Source organism: Myxocyprinus asiaticus, chromosome 29 (genome assembly GCF_019703515.2).
Source record: "Myxocyprinus asiaticus isolate MX2 ecotype Aquarium Trade chromosome 29, UBuf_Myxa_2, whole genome shotgun sequence".
Lineage (NCBI taxonomy): Eukaryota > Metazoa > Chordata > Actinopteri > Cypriniformes > Catostomidae > Myxocyprinus > Myxocyprinus asiaticus.
In genome coordinates, this window is record NC_059372.1 from 3,671,967 (window position 1) to 3,687,860 (window position 15,894).

General features: G+C 39.7%; 1 protein-coding gene across 2 annotated transcripts in view; it reads left to right on the plus strand.

Moving 5' to 3' along the window:
- Positions 1–13,862: 13,862 nt before the first annotated feature.
- Positions 13,863–15,894, plus strand: part of syde2 (synapse defective 1, Rho GTPase, homolog 2 (C. elegans)) — a 47,210-nt gene continuing 45,178 nt past the window's right edge. The window contains exon 1 of one of the 2 annotated variants that reach the window (XM_051661415.1): positions 13,863–15,548. In XM_051661415.1, coding sequence (XP_051517375.1) covers positions 14,003–15,548 — 1,546 coding nt within the window. In that variant the 5' untranslated portion in view covers positions 13,863–14,002. The remainder of the gene's footprint in view (positions 15,549–15,894) is intronic. The other variant, XM_051661416.1, reaches the window with a different exon arrangement.

Consider the following 15,894-nt stretch of genomic DNA (forward strand, 5'->3'; position numbering starts at 1 on the left):
AGTCAAGGGTGGGTGGGGGGGGGCCTGGGCCCACCATTAATTTCCTGGCTACGCCCTTGCTTTGCTATATTGAAAGCACTACAACTACACATTATATAATGTTTTACCTTTTTTATATATATATATATATATATATATATATATATATATATATATATATATATATATATATACAGTCATTTCAAATCAGATGATTGCAACACACTCCAAAAAAGTTGGGACAGTCGAGTGTTTACCACTGTGAAACATCACCATTTCTTCTAATAACACTTATTAAGCATTTGGGCACTGAAGACACAAGTTTAAGTTTAGAAAGTGGAATTTTCCCCCATTCATCCATTATGTAGATCTTTAGCTGCACTACTGTATGGGGGTCTTCGTTGCCGGATGGTGTGCTTAATAATGCGCCGCACATTTTCAATTGGAAACAGGTCAGGACTGCAGGCAGGCCAATCTAGCACCTGCACTCTCTGCTTATTCAGTCAGTATGTGGTTTGAAGTTGTCCCTGGGAAAGACGGTGCTGGATGGCAGTATATGCTGCTCCAAAATTTGTACATATCTGTCTGCATTAATGGTGCCCTCACAGATGTGTGAGTTACCCATTCCATGGGCATTGACACCCCTGGCCTAGTCAAAACAGCCTTCAAAAACAGCCTAGTCCTTGAAGAGCAAGGATCATTCGAGACTTGTCAATTTGCTAACAGATGCTTCAGCAAATAATCCAGCACTTTTAGAACAATGTTCCCCAAAGACAAATTGGAAGGATTTTGGGCATTTCACCCTCTACAGTGCACAATATACTTAAAATATTCAAGGAATCTGGTCAAATCTCGGTGTGTAAAGGGCAAGACGAAAACCATTTCTGAATGCACGTGATCTCTGATAAGACGTCACTGTCTTATAAACATCATTCATCTGTAGTGGATATCATGAACATGGGCTTGGAATTACTTTAGTAACCTTTGTTAGTCAACACCATTCGCCGCTGTATCCACAGATGCAAGTTAAGACTTTACCATGCAAAGGAGAAGCCATACATCAACACTGTCCAGAAGCGCTTCTGACTTCTCTGGGCTCGGTCTCATCTTAGATGGAAAGTAGAACAGTGTAACTGTGTTTTGTGGTCTGAAGAGTCTACATTTCAAAATGTTTTTGAAAAACACAGTTGTCGTGTTATCCCGGCCAAAGAGGAAAACGACCATCCAAGCTGTTATTATCGTCAGGTCCAAAAGCCAGTGTCTGTATGGGCCAGGGGTATGTCAATGCCCATGGTATGGGTAACTCGCACATCTGTGAGAACACCATGAATGCAGACAGATATGTACACATTTTGGAGCAACATATACTGCCATCCAGCACCGTCTTTTCCAGGGACAACTTCAAACCACATACTGCCCAGATTACAAGTGCATGGCTGTGTAAGCAGAGAGTGTGGGTGCTAGATTGGCCTGCCTGCAGTCCTGACCTGTCTCCAATTGAGAATGTGTGGCGCATTAACAAACTTGTATCTTCAGTGCCCAAATGCTTAATAAGTGTTATTACAATAAATGTTGATGTTTCACAGTGGTAAACATTCGACTGTCCCAGCTTTCAAACTTTTGGAGCCCACTGTACATGGAAAAGGTAATCATTTATTGCCATTGTACATATGAAAATACCATGGTATTAACATCTGGCACCATCACTGTACCATGTTGTCGCCACAGTAATGTTTTGTGCATTATAAAATGGTGTCTGTGTCTGTTAGCCTCTCTGAATTCTCCTCATGTCATGTCAGTGTGACTGATGTTTGTGAAATGTGTCTCTCTGTTGCTGCCATTAGAATATTTCATGCAGCTGATTGATCCACAGGTCTGTTCTTCTGCAGGTTGAAGGATGAAGAAAGTGTCTGTAATCTTTCCCCTCGGAGCTTAAAATGATCAGAGGAATTCCAGAGAGTTCTGTTGTCGTCTCTGGACATGAAACGGGTGAATATGCGAATGATAAAATTCCAGCATGCAGGCATGTGCCTGGTCTCAAATCACAGGGTTTACATTACCATCACACCTGTGTAAGGCCAGGTGGAGGTGTGCTGTTACTTTTCTAAGTGATCAGACTTACGGTTTTCACCTGGTAGACAATAACAAATGTCAAGAAGGGACTTGAGCCATATCTAGAGACTTGGAGGTGGACTCTTTTGACTTTGTTGAGCTCTGTTGGAAATGTACAGAGATATTTGTACATTTGGTCAATGATTTACCGTGTAAATGTGATTCCTGCATGCAGTCGTGTATAAACAGAGCGTTTAGTCTCTTTAAGACTATGTATTAAGGTTTTCCATCGAGGTTGTTGACCTAAATTCCACTCTGTACAATTATGCCTTTTGAGAAAAGATGAGTATTGAAGTTCATGGAAAACTGGATGGAAATGTATATGACCCTTCATACATATTCAGAGTTCACATTTCTGTGTCACTTCTGTATTATGAATGGTCTCCTCTAACAGTGTGTGTATTCATTAAGATGGAAATGCGATTGTCATCATGACTGTCACTTCATCAACATAGCCACGAGGAACAGCTGCATCCCAATTTGTGCACTAAAAGTACATACTTCACTGATGAATGGAAAAGTACACACTTGTGAAAATGTAGTGAGAGGTCGCCTGGAAAATACTACATCATAAAATGACATCTTGATATCACAGACCCCTATGGAAGCACATTTCCGTCACAAATACCAAATTAATTTTTATGAGATACTACGTCATACGTATGACATAAAAAGTCCGAATTATGATATATTTATAAAAATCGAAATCATGAAATAGTGTCATAATTATAAAATAAAAAATAACAATTATTAGAGTAGTCTGTTATAATTTTGACTTTTTATCTCAATTATGACCTGATCTAAAACATTTGACTTTTTAATCATAATTATGACTTTGAATCTAATAATTATGATGTTTTAATCTCATAAATATGAATGAATACCTTTATCATAATAATTGAAAAAAAACCAATCTTATAATTGTTTTATTTTAGTTGCATAATTATTATTTGCTATCTCATAATTCTAACTTTATCTCATAAATTTGACTTTTATATCATAATGACTTTTTGTCATAAATATGACATATTACGGTCTAAAAAAAATGCATTTTTATCATAATTGACATCTCATAAATATGACTTTTTATTTTCAAAACTATGACTTTATCTCATAATTTTGACTCACTATCTAAACATTTTTATTTTATATCTCAAAAGTACGACTTTGAATCTAATAGTTATGACAGTTTAATCTCATAAATATGATCTCATAATTATGACATATAAATGACTTTTAGAAAAACATATATACATGTATGTATATATATATTATATAGAAATATATACAAAAGTTATATACACCGATCAGCCACAACATTAAAAGCACCTGCCTAATATTGTGTAGGTCCCCCTTGTGCCAATAAAACAGCGCCAACCTGCATCTCAGAAAACATTCAGAGATGATATTCTTCTCATCACAATTGTACAGAGTGGTTATCTGAGTTACCGTAGACTTTGTCAGTTCAAACCAATCTGGCCATTCTCTGTTGACCTCTCTCATCAACAAGCTCAAATATACAGTAAAATAGTTTTGATTTAATGTTTTTGGTCACTACTTCCTACACTTCCAATCTATGGCAGAGCTCGCTGCATATTTGTGTTGTGGATGTGCATGCTTTCTGATGTTTTATATTAATTTTTAGGCCTATACACTTTTGCGAGCACAATTATATCATATTCAGATACTGAACGGTTTATCTTTGTTAGAGGGAAGTTTTTCCTGTTTACTAAATGTTTTACACTATTATTTAAAAACATTACAAATGGTTAATCTTGATTGATATTTTAAGGACAGTTAACAACTTGACATGAGGAATCAAATTTTCCTGAAATATAAGAGGTCATTGTACTATATAAACATACTGTGTTTCAGAACTCAAAACTTCCCCTTCACTGCAAAAAGAGCATTTGTTGAAACCAACAACACATTAACGCCTGCTTTACGTTATCACTTATGCAGCCCCGCCCAGTAGCAGTAAGCAGTGACATTGCAAGTAGAGAGCCAATCAGAACAGTGGGTGTGTACTGTCAAGTCTTAAAGGAGAAGCAGCACCAAAACCGAGCATTTCTGACAGAGGGTCAGAATGAGGCAGGAAAATGATCATGTTTTACAAATATATGACTGTTTTTGTGCCAAAAACTTTACTACTATTATAAGTGAACCTCAAGGAATATATGCAAATAATATATATATATATATATTTTTTTTTAAAATGCATGTCATGACCCTCTTAAGTTGATTTAACAAGTATCTTTAATCCATTTATAAGACCATGTTGCAATATATATATATATAAATACTTACAATAGCCAATGTTCAAGTACAGGCCCATGTCTAGCTTGTTTAAGACTGAAGTGTCCCACTTTACCATTATCGCCTGAAAGAATCTGGGATTTGGTTCCGTCCAAAGGTTCCTCTTCCCAGTATTTAGTGTTTCTTAATTTTTGCTATTGTCTAAGGTACTGTAGGAGACATCATACCCTTTCTATAAAGGTATAATGTCTGGTCATATAGCATTTGGATTATAATTAAAAGCGCCATAAAAAATGTCACATTTCCAAATGTGTCACACTTTACCTTTGATATGGATAGCATGTGCATTGGGACACAGCCAAAGACTTCGGGGCAGACATATTCAACAACTTTCAAGATCTTGTGAAAAACAGGAATGTCCATTTATCAGAGAGAAGTGTAAGTATGGTGGGGCAGGAGACAGATAGTCTGACCCCCGGGGGGCAGATAACCTACTGCAGGGGGCAAACTCACAGTAGCAGACAGACGGCAGGGTGAACAGATAGTGAGACAGATTCAACCGACCGCAACATGTTAAGTCAACAACAAAACTACTTAATGGCAAAATGACCTGTGCACTCCAAAAAAAAAAAAAAAAAAAAAGGATTTTTGCTGCTTGCTCAATTTACTTAATTAAAATAATAGCAACACAGTTCTAGAACATTTTGTCACAACTTGATTTCATTGCGTTCTATCCAATAAAATTTGTAACATAAGTTTACTAAAAGGTTCTGTAAGCGATTTTGCCTTTCTAGAATTTCCACAAACTGAGCTGTTGGATTAGCCACGCCCCCTCTTTCCAAAACAGCACTCCTATGTTACCAAATGAGCTTTATTATTATTTTTTTTGGGGGGGGGGGATTTTCTCCCCATTTTCTCCCAATTTGGAATGCCCAATTCCCAATGTGCTCTAAGTCCTTGTGGTCGCATAGTGATTCGCCTCAGTCCGGGTGGTGGAGGACAAATCCCAGTTGCCTCCGCATCTGAGATCAGTCAACCCGTGCATCTTATCACATGGCTTGTTGAGCATGTTGCCACGGAGACATAGTGCGTGTGGAGGCTTCATGCCATCCACTGCAGCAACCATGCTCAGTTCACCATGTGCCCCACCAAGAATAAACCACATTATAGCGACCACGAGGAGGTTACCCCATGTGACTCTACCCTTCCTAGCAACCGGGCCAATTTGGTTGCTTAGGAGACCTGGCTGGAGTCACTCAGCACACCCTGAGATTCGAACTAGTGAACTAGCGAACTCCAGGGGTGGTAGCCAGCATAATTTACCACTGAGCTATCCAGGCCCCTCCAAATGAGCTTTATTAAGACCATCACGAGCAAAAACGGTTGTCAAAAACAACAGCAGCAAAATAGCGCCCTCAACTGACAACTGTTATGAACAACACGGCATAAAAACGGCATTAAGCCTCAATAATTTGCTGCAACTACAATACTACGAGAACGCGCAAAATGATTGACAGGCAGAAAGCATCACTGACCGCAGACACATTTTTGTTTGCTGTTTACAGAGTCTAGAGCTGTCTCAGAGACCGTTGAGATATCTCACAACATTTATTTCAGTAATATCTTTCAGGGAGTAGTAACATTTTTTGCATGAAAAAATCGCTTACAGCACCATTAATCCATTTGAATTGGGACTACATAAATACTTTTGTGGCGTTAAAGTAGCATTGATGAAACTGGGCAGGGGATTCCCAATTTTCCAGTGTGTTTTGTTGGAGTTTTGGGGGTTACCATTATGGTAACGATGAGGACAGGTAGATGTCACACATGACTGCTCACTTCATTGAGCAAATACTTTGCTAATGCAACGGGAGGGAGCCAGCTGGTACGTGATAGCTGTATGATGTGTGTAAACTTCACTCCCCTGGCCTGAAGAGGTGCACTAGCGACTGATGCTAGAGGCTTTAGCCTCCTTGTTAGCGCACCCACCTCCCATGCTGGAGACACTGGTTCAAATCCCATTCGGAGCAGGTTGAGCAGGACCGGTTGCAGTGGTGCCTGACCCGGATGGGAGTGAGGTTTAGGGGGGTGAGTGAAACGGTAGCCAGCTGGTACGTGATAGCTGTACAGTATGTGTAACCATCACTCCCCTGGCCTCAAGAGGCGCACTAGTGACTGATGCTAGAGGCTTTAGCCTCTTCATTAGCATGCCCACCTCCCACGCCGGAGACGCCAGCTCGAATCTCGCTCGGGGCGGGCCGAGCAGAACCGGTTAGACTAACCATAACATAGTTACTAAACTACACTCTGTAGTGCTTCAAACGAGCATGTATTTAGCATGTCAACATTCACTTTCACTAGTTAGTACATGAAATAAAAAAGATTTATTTGAGTTACATTGACACGTCTAATTTTGTTGGGTTAACCCAATTCAACTTAATTGTGTGCATTCAGAGTCTTTGACTTTACACTCACTTATTGAATATAAAGACAAAATTTTTTTTTATGATACTCTGGTCGCTAGATATTGCTTCAATGTAAGTCTATGGGATTTTTCAGCTGCTTTATCGTCCGCCAGGCAACAATGGTAAGTCTGATCTCTTGGTAAAGTAGCAGCACACCTCTCCTTAACAACACGCATGATTTGAGGTATCATATATGTCTGGAGCACAAACGCTAGTGACAAGTTACACTCTTAAGTTTAATATAGTACATAGTGTTAGAGATTTGTTTGAATCACTAACCCTTGTCTTAGCAAACACCAGTAATGATTTCTGTCTCTCTGGCATCTCTCAGGAACGTTTCACCCCCCCAGCACCAGACGGCAGAGGGGAGCTAATTTACGCCCTGAGAACAGGGGTGCGGGTCGCCCCCATAAATTGTGTTGCTGGGGTGTGAGAGACCCAATGACACTGAAGAGACTCCGGCAAACAACGAGGAGGGTGTCGAACTGACCACAAGCAGCTGCACACACACACACACACACTGAATACAGGCCAGCGAAACAGATGTTGTGTGCATGGCTACAAAGAGAAAGAGAGAAAGAAATGTGCATTGGGGGATGCAAACAGAAGAGATTCCTCTATCTTAAAGGAATAGTGCACCCAAAATTTGGTCATATAAATATACGACTCGTGCTCTGTTTTATACAAGTCTTCTGAAATCCTATGATAGCTCTGTGTGAGGAAAAGGCAAAATTTAAGTAATTATTAAACAAAATTGCATATTCTAACTTGGACGCCCAAGGTTTGACATCAGTGACATCAAGTACCATTGGTTCCAACCAGCATGATCTCATGAAAATTACGCAAATGTGGCGACATTTTTGCAAAATGACATTATGCGGTTCATTATGCGTCACTACATGTCCACTGCGAGCTAAATGTTCTCCGAAACAGATGAGGTTTTTAGGTTCATGCTCTATCGAGTTTTAAATCAACAAAACCGACCTCCCAATCCAAAACCTTAAACCTAAACCTATCCAATAGTGTCATAAAAAGCAAATGTGAGATGAAAAATGCAATTCACGTTATTTTGTGGTGTTACTATGACACTTTCGGCTCACGGTTCGACTCGCGTGCTCTTCTGGACTCATACCTCGCTCCTTTACATCACAAGTGCAACGCTCGATCAGTTGAGCTACCGTGCAATTTGATCGCACTCGAACAAGCTTGTAGATGTTGTCGGTTGTGTGATGCAAATGTTAAAAATAAGTCATGCACTGTCTTGGGTACATTACTAAAAATAAAATAATCCACTACAAATTACTAACTACTTCTCTACAATTATAATCAGATCACTTTACTGATTACTTAATTGAAAAAGTAATCACATAACTAATTATTTTACATTTAAGTTACTTCCTAAAACACTTGTTACAAACATTTTTTTGTTTTTCCGCTCAACAAATTTAAAATAATGTCCATTTTCTCCTTTTTCTAGTCACACATCCTTCAGCTGTCACAGAAACGCAAACAGATGTACATATGAACATATGAATTCACATTTGAATTGTATTACACATAAATAATATTTTTTAGAAATATTTGTAACCCAAGTAATGTACTTAAAAGTAATTACTTTCATTGAAAGTCAGTAACTGTAATCTGATTACAATAATTTAAAATGTAATGTGTTACACTATTTTTTTGCCTAAAAGTAATTAGATTACAGTATCTAATTTGTAATCCAGTTACAACTAACACATGCACTTTAGTAATAAGGTTTAGGTGTCATAAGATAACATTGTGTTTAGAAACTGATTATCTGCTGTTTTACTCGTGATTTGAGTGAAAGGGAATAAAAGTAATTGTTGTAGCACCTCTGGTGTTCACCAGGAAACTGCCGCGATATACAACAAGTCACGTAAAAATAATTTAGCTAAAGTGCAAATGATCACCCCTCATCCTTGTTTTTTGTCCCTTGTGTCTCTCCTGCATGCTGCGACCTGCGCAGCAGATGCTTAGACAAGACAGGCATGTGCCGTCATCAGTGTGTGTGTGTGTGTGTGTGTGTGTGTGTGTGTGTGTGTGTGAAGCATTCAGTTGTTCAGTTTCGATAAAGACTATAATCTTTCCTTAATCTGATGTTGCAAAACTTTACATCTTAAGACATGTAAAAGGGTCTGATGGGAAATGCAGATAATGAAAATTCAGAACGGATGGGATTTTTTTCTGTAACAGAAATGAATTAAAGAAGATTAGCAGCAAAAATGAAGTTATTTAACGACCAAATAACCCATAATTTAAAATTCTGAAGTTTCACTATAAACTGTAACAAGCATTTAAATTATTTTCTTTTCCTAAATGAAGTGAATGCATTCAAAGCTCATTCATATAGTACAATATAATATCACTGATGTAACAATCAAACATATTTGTGCATATATGCCATGTATATTTCACTGTATTACAAAAAATTTGTTTTTATATGTTGCAAGCACATTTTGGAAATTGAAATATGGCCATATACACTCACCGGCCACTTTATTAAGAATACCTGCACACCTGCTTATTCATGCGATTATCTAATCAGCCAATCATGTGGCAGCTGTGCATAAAATCAGGAGCTTCAGTTAATGTTCACATCAACCATCAGAATGGGGAAAAAATGTGATTTGGACCGTGGCCTGATTGTTGGTGCCAGACGGGCTGGTTTGAGTATTTCTGTAACTGCTGATCTCCTGGGATTCTCTAGAGTGTAAAGAGAATGGTGCCAAAACCCAAAAAACGTCCATTGAGTAGCAGGTCTGTGGACAGAAACACTTTGTTGATGAGTGAGGTCAGAGGAGAATGACCAGACTGTTCCAAGCTGACAAGAAGGGGACAGTAACCCAGATAAACTCGTGTTACAACAGTGCTATGCAGAAAAGCATTTATGTACACACAACACGTCAAACATTGAGGCGGATGGGCTATAGCAGCAGAAGACCCCTCCGGGTAGCACTACTGTCAGCTAAGAACAGGAAACTGAGGCTGCAGTGGGCACAGGCTCACCAAAACTGGACGATTGGAAAAACATCGCCTGGTCTGACAAATCTGGATTTCTGCTGAGGTACACATATGGTCGGCCCACTGCAGCCTCAGTTTTCTGTTCTTGACTGACAGAAGTGGAGCCCGATGTGGTCCTCTGCTGTTGTAGCCCATTCGCCTCAAGGTTCGACGTGTTGTGCATTCTGAGATGCTGTTCTGCTCACTACAATTATACAGAGTGGTTATCTGAGTTACCGTAGCCTTTCTGTCAGCTCGAAACAGTCTGGCCATTCTCCGTTGACCTCTCTCATCAACAAGACGTTTCCGTCCACAGAACTGCCGCTCACTGGATGTTTTTTGTTTTTGGCACCTTTCTGAGTAAATTCTAGAGACTGTTGTGTGTGAAAATCCCAGGAGATCAGCAGTTACAGAGATACACAAACCAGCCCGTCTGGCACCAACAATCATGCCATGGTCCAAATCACTGAGATCAAATTTTTCCCCATTCTGATGGTTGATGTGAACATTAACTGAAGCTCCTGACCCGTATCTGCATGATTTGGTGCACTGCAGCCACACAATTGGCTGATTAGAAAATTACATGAATATTTAGACGTACAGGTGTACCTAATAAAGTGGCCGTTGAGTGTATGTGGGCAGTTTCAATATTAAAACCTATTAAAATATTTTGCATTTTTGCAATACGTGTCACATATATGCATAACATTTGACATTAGTGTATACTGATTTATGTCAGTGAAAACTGCAAAAAAATTCTGGTAAATTCCGGTAAAATACTGCCATCTGTTACTATGTTTCAGGCTGTACGGGATGTCGGGATGTCATTTTGTTGCCTGTATATTTTACGGTTCACTACCGTTTATATTATTAAATGATATAAACTTGATATAGTCTGTTTTTTGCTGTAAAATCTGTTGTTAATCATCGTAATAATTAATAAAGACCATACGATGACTTAATGTTCGTCAAGAGTGACCTTTCCAGGTTTAATAATTAATACACATATAGAGACACAAACACAATACACCATAACGGTAAAATAATGTAATACATATTAATTAAATTACATAAATATAACACTGATGTTAAACTATTCCCATAAAATATAACGGGGACTTCTAGGAACGGCCAATTATTGTTTTTCACTGTAATTTAAAAAATAGTGTACCGTAAAAAGCGCATGTATTATCTTTTATTATTAATTATAAGGTAAAATCACAATTTTTACATCTAAAATGTATTTTTTTATAGAATATTTTAAAATAAAAATACATGTATTGTCTTGTTAAATATATTATCATTTTTACTCTATATACTAACGTTTTTTTTTTTTACTGTAGCATTTTTACATTCTTTTAGCGTTAAAATTAATGACATTTTCTACAGTGTAGTCTATAATATACAGTATATGTATTGTTTATGTCCATGCCTGCTGAATATATTGAAAACAACATGGCTTTTTTCGCTCATTTGTTTAATTGTTCCATGCTTAAGCAACTTATTCCACTTTTTAATTCAGGTAAAGGCAATTATGGTTAGCTTAACTCTATATAATGTGTTTTATTTATTTATTTATAACAGAGTTATTATTTATTTGTAGGGCTGGTTATCGATACAGATTTCATGTTACATTTTAGCTTTTAGAAATGAGCAAATCAATGTATTTAATCAATAAATATGATATTACATTGCATATATAATATTTTGTTACATGTGTATTGTTTAATTGCATCATATGTACTATTTACAGGTATTTAGATTGATTTGTTGAACACGCGCTAAGACCGGTACTGTCTCTTTAAGAAAACCCGGCATCTCTGTAAAGAGCGCCTGTAAGTGAGAGAGACTCCAATGGCTTTACCTATAAACTCAGATGACCGACACCAATTCCTAAAATGCTGTTTGGCGAGTATCACGTTACAGTACTAAACTGGAATTATTTTCTCCCGTTATATTGGCTTGGCGCGTGTTATTGTACAGGTGACATATCTAACAGTAAAAGCATGAGTCAGTATTTTAATCAGAGTATCTTTGTGAGTGGAGATGGAGTGATCTGCCGGTCTTTCAGACAGAAATTCCCATTTATTCCCAGCAGTGAGTGTTTGCTGGGACTTGCAGGCGTGTTGATGGCATCTGTACGTACTTCGGCCCCTCGCAGACGTGCACTGACAAGTTTGTAAACAAGAAGCACAGAATATGAATGAGAGTGAACCGAATAAACTTTCCTCTTCACAACCAATAGGCTATAATTTCAATAAATGTGTTCTTAAGTGATAATTATCCCATTGTTGAGGCATAATCAGGCTATTAGTCAGAATCAGTGTTGAGTTGTAATCTGCTGTTTGAACAGGCCTGAACATTATCTGTAATCATGGGCGTAGATTCGGCTTGAACATTGGGGGGGGGGGGGGGGTTTACAGTGTGAAGCATTTATTTGTTTCCATTGATCATGGTATAAATATTGGGGGGGGGGTTACACTTGCTTGTTTTTATTATTGGGGGGGTTCCCTCCGGAATCTACACCCCTGTCTGGAATATAAACCCATCAACAGATAATCCAATATGTTTGGATAGCATCATAAATTAATTTAGTCATTTTAAATGGTCCCATCAAGAATGAATGATCGTAACATCATTTTTTAAATGAAAGATCAAATTAAGACAGACTGTCAAAATTGAATTTAAAACTAGTGCAAACACGAGTCAGAACTATTTTAGGACAAGGGCGTAGATTTGGCTTGAACATTGGGGTGGTTGCAGTGTGAAGCATTCACGTGTTTCCATTGATCATGGTATATATAATTGGGCGGGGGGATCTACGCCCCTGTTTTTGGATAACCTGTCATAGGCCGTTAACATTCATTAATAAGGCAATAGAAAGCATTACATAATGCTGAACAGATCAGATGTTTATAAACATTCAGTTATGTGTGTGTGTATATATATATAAGAAATACATGAAACCAAGTTTCATGATACTCGCCCAATTCCCAATGCACTCTATGTCCTCATGGTGGTGTAGTGACTCGCCTCAATCCGGGTGGTGGAGGACGAATCTCAGTTGCCTCCGTGTCTGAGACCATCAATCCGCGCATCTTATCACGTGACTTATTGAGTGCGTTACCGCGGAGACATAGCGCATGTGAAGGCTTCACGCTATTCTCCGCGGCATCCACGCACAACTCACCACGCACCCCACCGAGAGCGAGGAGGTTACCCCATGTGACTCCCTAGCAACCGGGCCAATTTGGTTGCTTAGGAGACCTGGCTGGAGTCACTCAGCACGCCCTGGATTCAAACTCGTGACTCCAGGGGTGATAGTCAGCGTCACTACTCACTGAGATACCCAGGCCCCCATGATACTTGTTTTTAAATGTTTTTCTTTAATGCATCTAATTATTATATAATGTTTTATATATATAGTAGGCAATAATTAATACTATATTAAGTACTATAGCATATTATTAATAGATTAAGTAAAAATATATTTGATTTCATTATAAATTATACATTGAAATATCAAAAACATTATATATATATATATGATATGCATTATATGTATTATATAATCTTTATAATAAAATCTATGTATTACTTCTTATACATTATATTTGATAAGTTCTTATATATTGTATAGAATAGTTTATGTAGTGTTTATATATAGCCTATATGTAAACAAATATATATTTACATATATAACTATAATGTATATACAAAAGTAATCTAATATATAGTATATATGCAATCTGTTATTTTATACTTTACTACAATACTAGTGTATACTTGTAGTATGTAACATATGATATAGGCTACTATTACATTTATAGTTGCTATATTGTAAGCACTTAACTGAGTAATGTTGAGCTGCAGTGTTGGTCGCATGTGGAGTTTGTTTGAGCTCCGCCTCTGAACCTTTAACCCCCACCAGAAACTATCTGAACTATTTCGAGAGAGAGAGAGAGAGAGAGAGAGAGAGAGAGAGAGAGAGAGAGAGAGAGAGAGAGAGAGATTGTGTGTGTGCATGAGTTGATTTCAGTGGATCATGGAGCAGTGCTGTGCTCGCGGTGTGTCGGAGTCTCCTGCCCGCACAGACGCGCTTCTAACTCGGTTCTTCGTGGTTCGGAGCGCCGCTGAAAGGAACTAAAGCTGGAGGATCGTTACCGATGGCTGATCCTCTGCGGAGGACAATTCTAGCCAAACTCAGGGGCAAGAAAGCCAAAGGGAAAGACGCGAGCACCGCAAGCCGGCCGAGAGAAGGTAAAGAAAAAGAGAGAGATTATATTTCCAATCACACTGTTAACGGGATCCGGATGGCGGATCCGGTGGCCGGTGTCGGATGTGGTGCGGTCGTGCGGGTAAACAGCGGCCGGGCGGACGTGCACAGAAGCGGGGGCTCGGGCCCCGGGGGTCCCGCAGGGGTCTCGGATCAAAGCGCAGTCACGGAGATGAAGCGCTTCCACACGCAGCGGGTCCGCGGAGACTCGATCGGCTTCGGAAACTGCGAACACGTCCATTTGAAACCCAGCAGAGAGGCTTTAAATGTAACAGATGGACAAGATGTAAAGACGAAAGAAACAAATGTTACATTACTCGAGCAAAAGGCGGGTTTCATCGTGACCAGTGACTTTGAAGATCATGTCAGGGGCCAACAACCGAACGGGGCCCCTCGCGTGTTTGATTATATAGACGGAAATATCCACGATAACGATTTGATTCAGGTTATAGAGAGTTCACTTGAGTATCATGGAGATTTAAGGATGAATACGTTACGAAGTCCGACCTTTTTCCCCACTGAGCTGGAAATTACCGTGGCCCCTGGGCTGAGAGACGGGGCCCCTCGACACCACTCTGTCGACAGTGAGGACGACGACTATTATGATAACCAAATTCTGCCCTTTTATGAGTCTTACGCTCAAAATCAGATGAACGACAAACATCCGTTAACAGTTCAAACGTTAGGGTCAGGATGTAATGAAATCGCACAAGAAACCGACAGACTGAAGACACAACTAAAAGAGGCGTATTATTTGTTAATAAATACCATGCACGACGGTCAGGTTGAAGATAACGGGTTTGTAGATCAAGCCAGTAGTTCTAGCGACTCCCACGATAGCGTTAGCTCACGGTCCACAACCAAAAACACAGGCAGCGATGCGTGTTTGTCCGAGGAACGGAGCGGTCAGCAGGCTTTTGACTCTGAATTGGCCGATTTTACATTTTCTGGACGCTACGGGGAGGGTTTCACATTGTCTTTACAGAGCAGGAGCTTGCAAAACATTCCCGCCGTGAGGGCCAAACTCCAGAGGTCTACGAGCGATAGTAGGGTCAAATATTTGAGTTGCGAGGAACACCTGCGGCATGGGGTTTCAGGGGACGCCGTGCCTTCAGGCAAGGATGCAATGGTCTGCAATGCTCCTCTTAGTAAGGAGTTGGCCATCGACCCTACAGCGCCTTCGGACGATGTCCCAGAGCCAACCAGACATCAGTCCTGCAATGACGCCGCTGTAGCCAAGCATCCCGGCGTCACCGTCAACAAGATGCAGGAGTGGATGTTGAAGGGTCGCGTGCTTTCTTCTGAGATGAAGCAGAGGATTGCGGGTTCTTTGCTGAGAGCCAGTCACGGCATCCAGACTAGACCTACAACCGGCGCCCATGCCAACGGTCCACAAGCAAGCAAATATGCAGTCACAGGAGCACAGCTGCAGTCAGGTATGGACGCCCCGCTGGCGTGGACGATCGGGCCTCAAAAGCATCAAATTAATCTCTCATTCTAAGCATCTAAACAACTCCAACCTCCTCGTGGTGGAACAGACGCAACACATCTGGGTGTCTTTTAACTGGTGGCTGGTTTTCCCCTACTCTTTTCTCATGATAACTAATGTTGTTTCACGTAACACGTTTGGTGGGGGGCCTCAACCTCGACTGGTCCCTCTTCACTAACATACTGACCGGATAATTAATTTCACGCTTGTCGTCGTGGTGATGGTGGTGGGTTTTTGTGCTTGATTACAATTGCCTATTGCATGTGAATGTTTACTGTGTTGGACATGCAAGA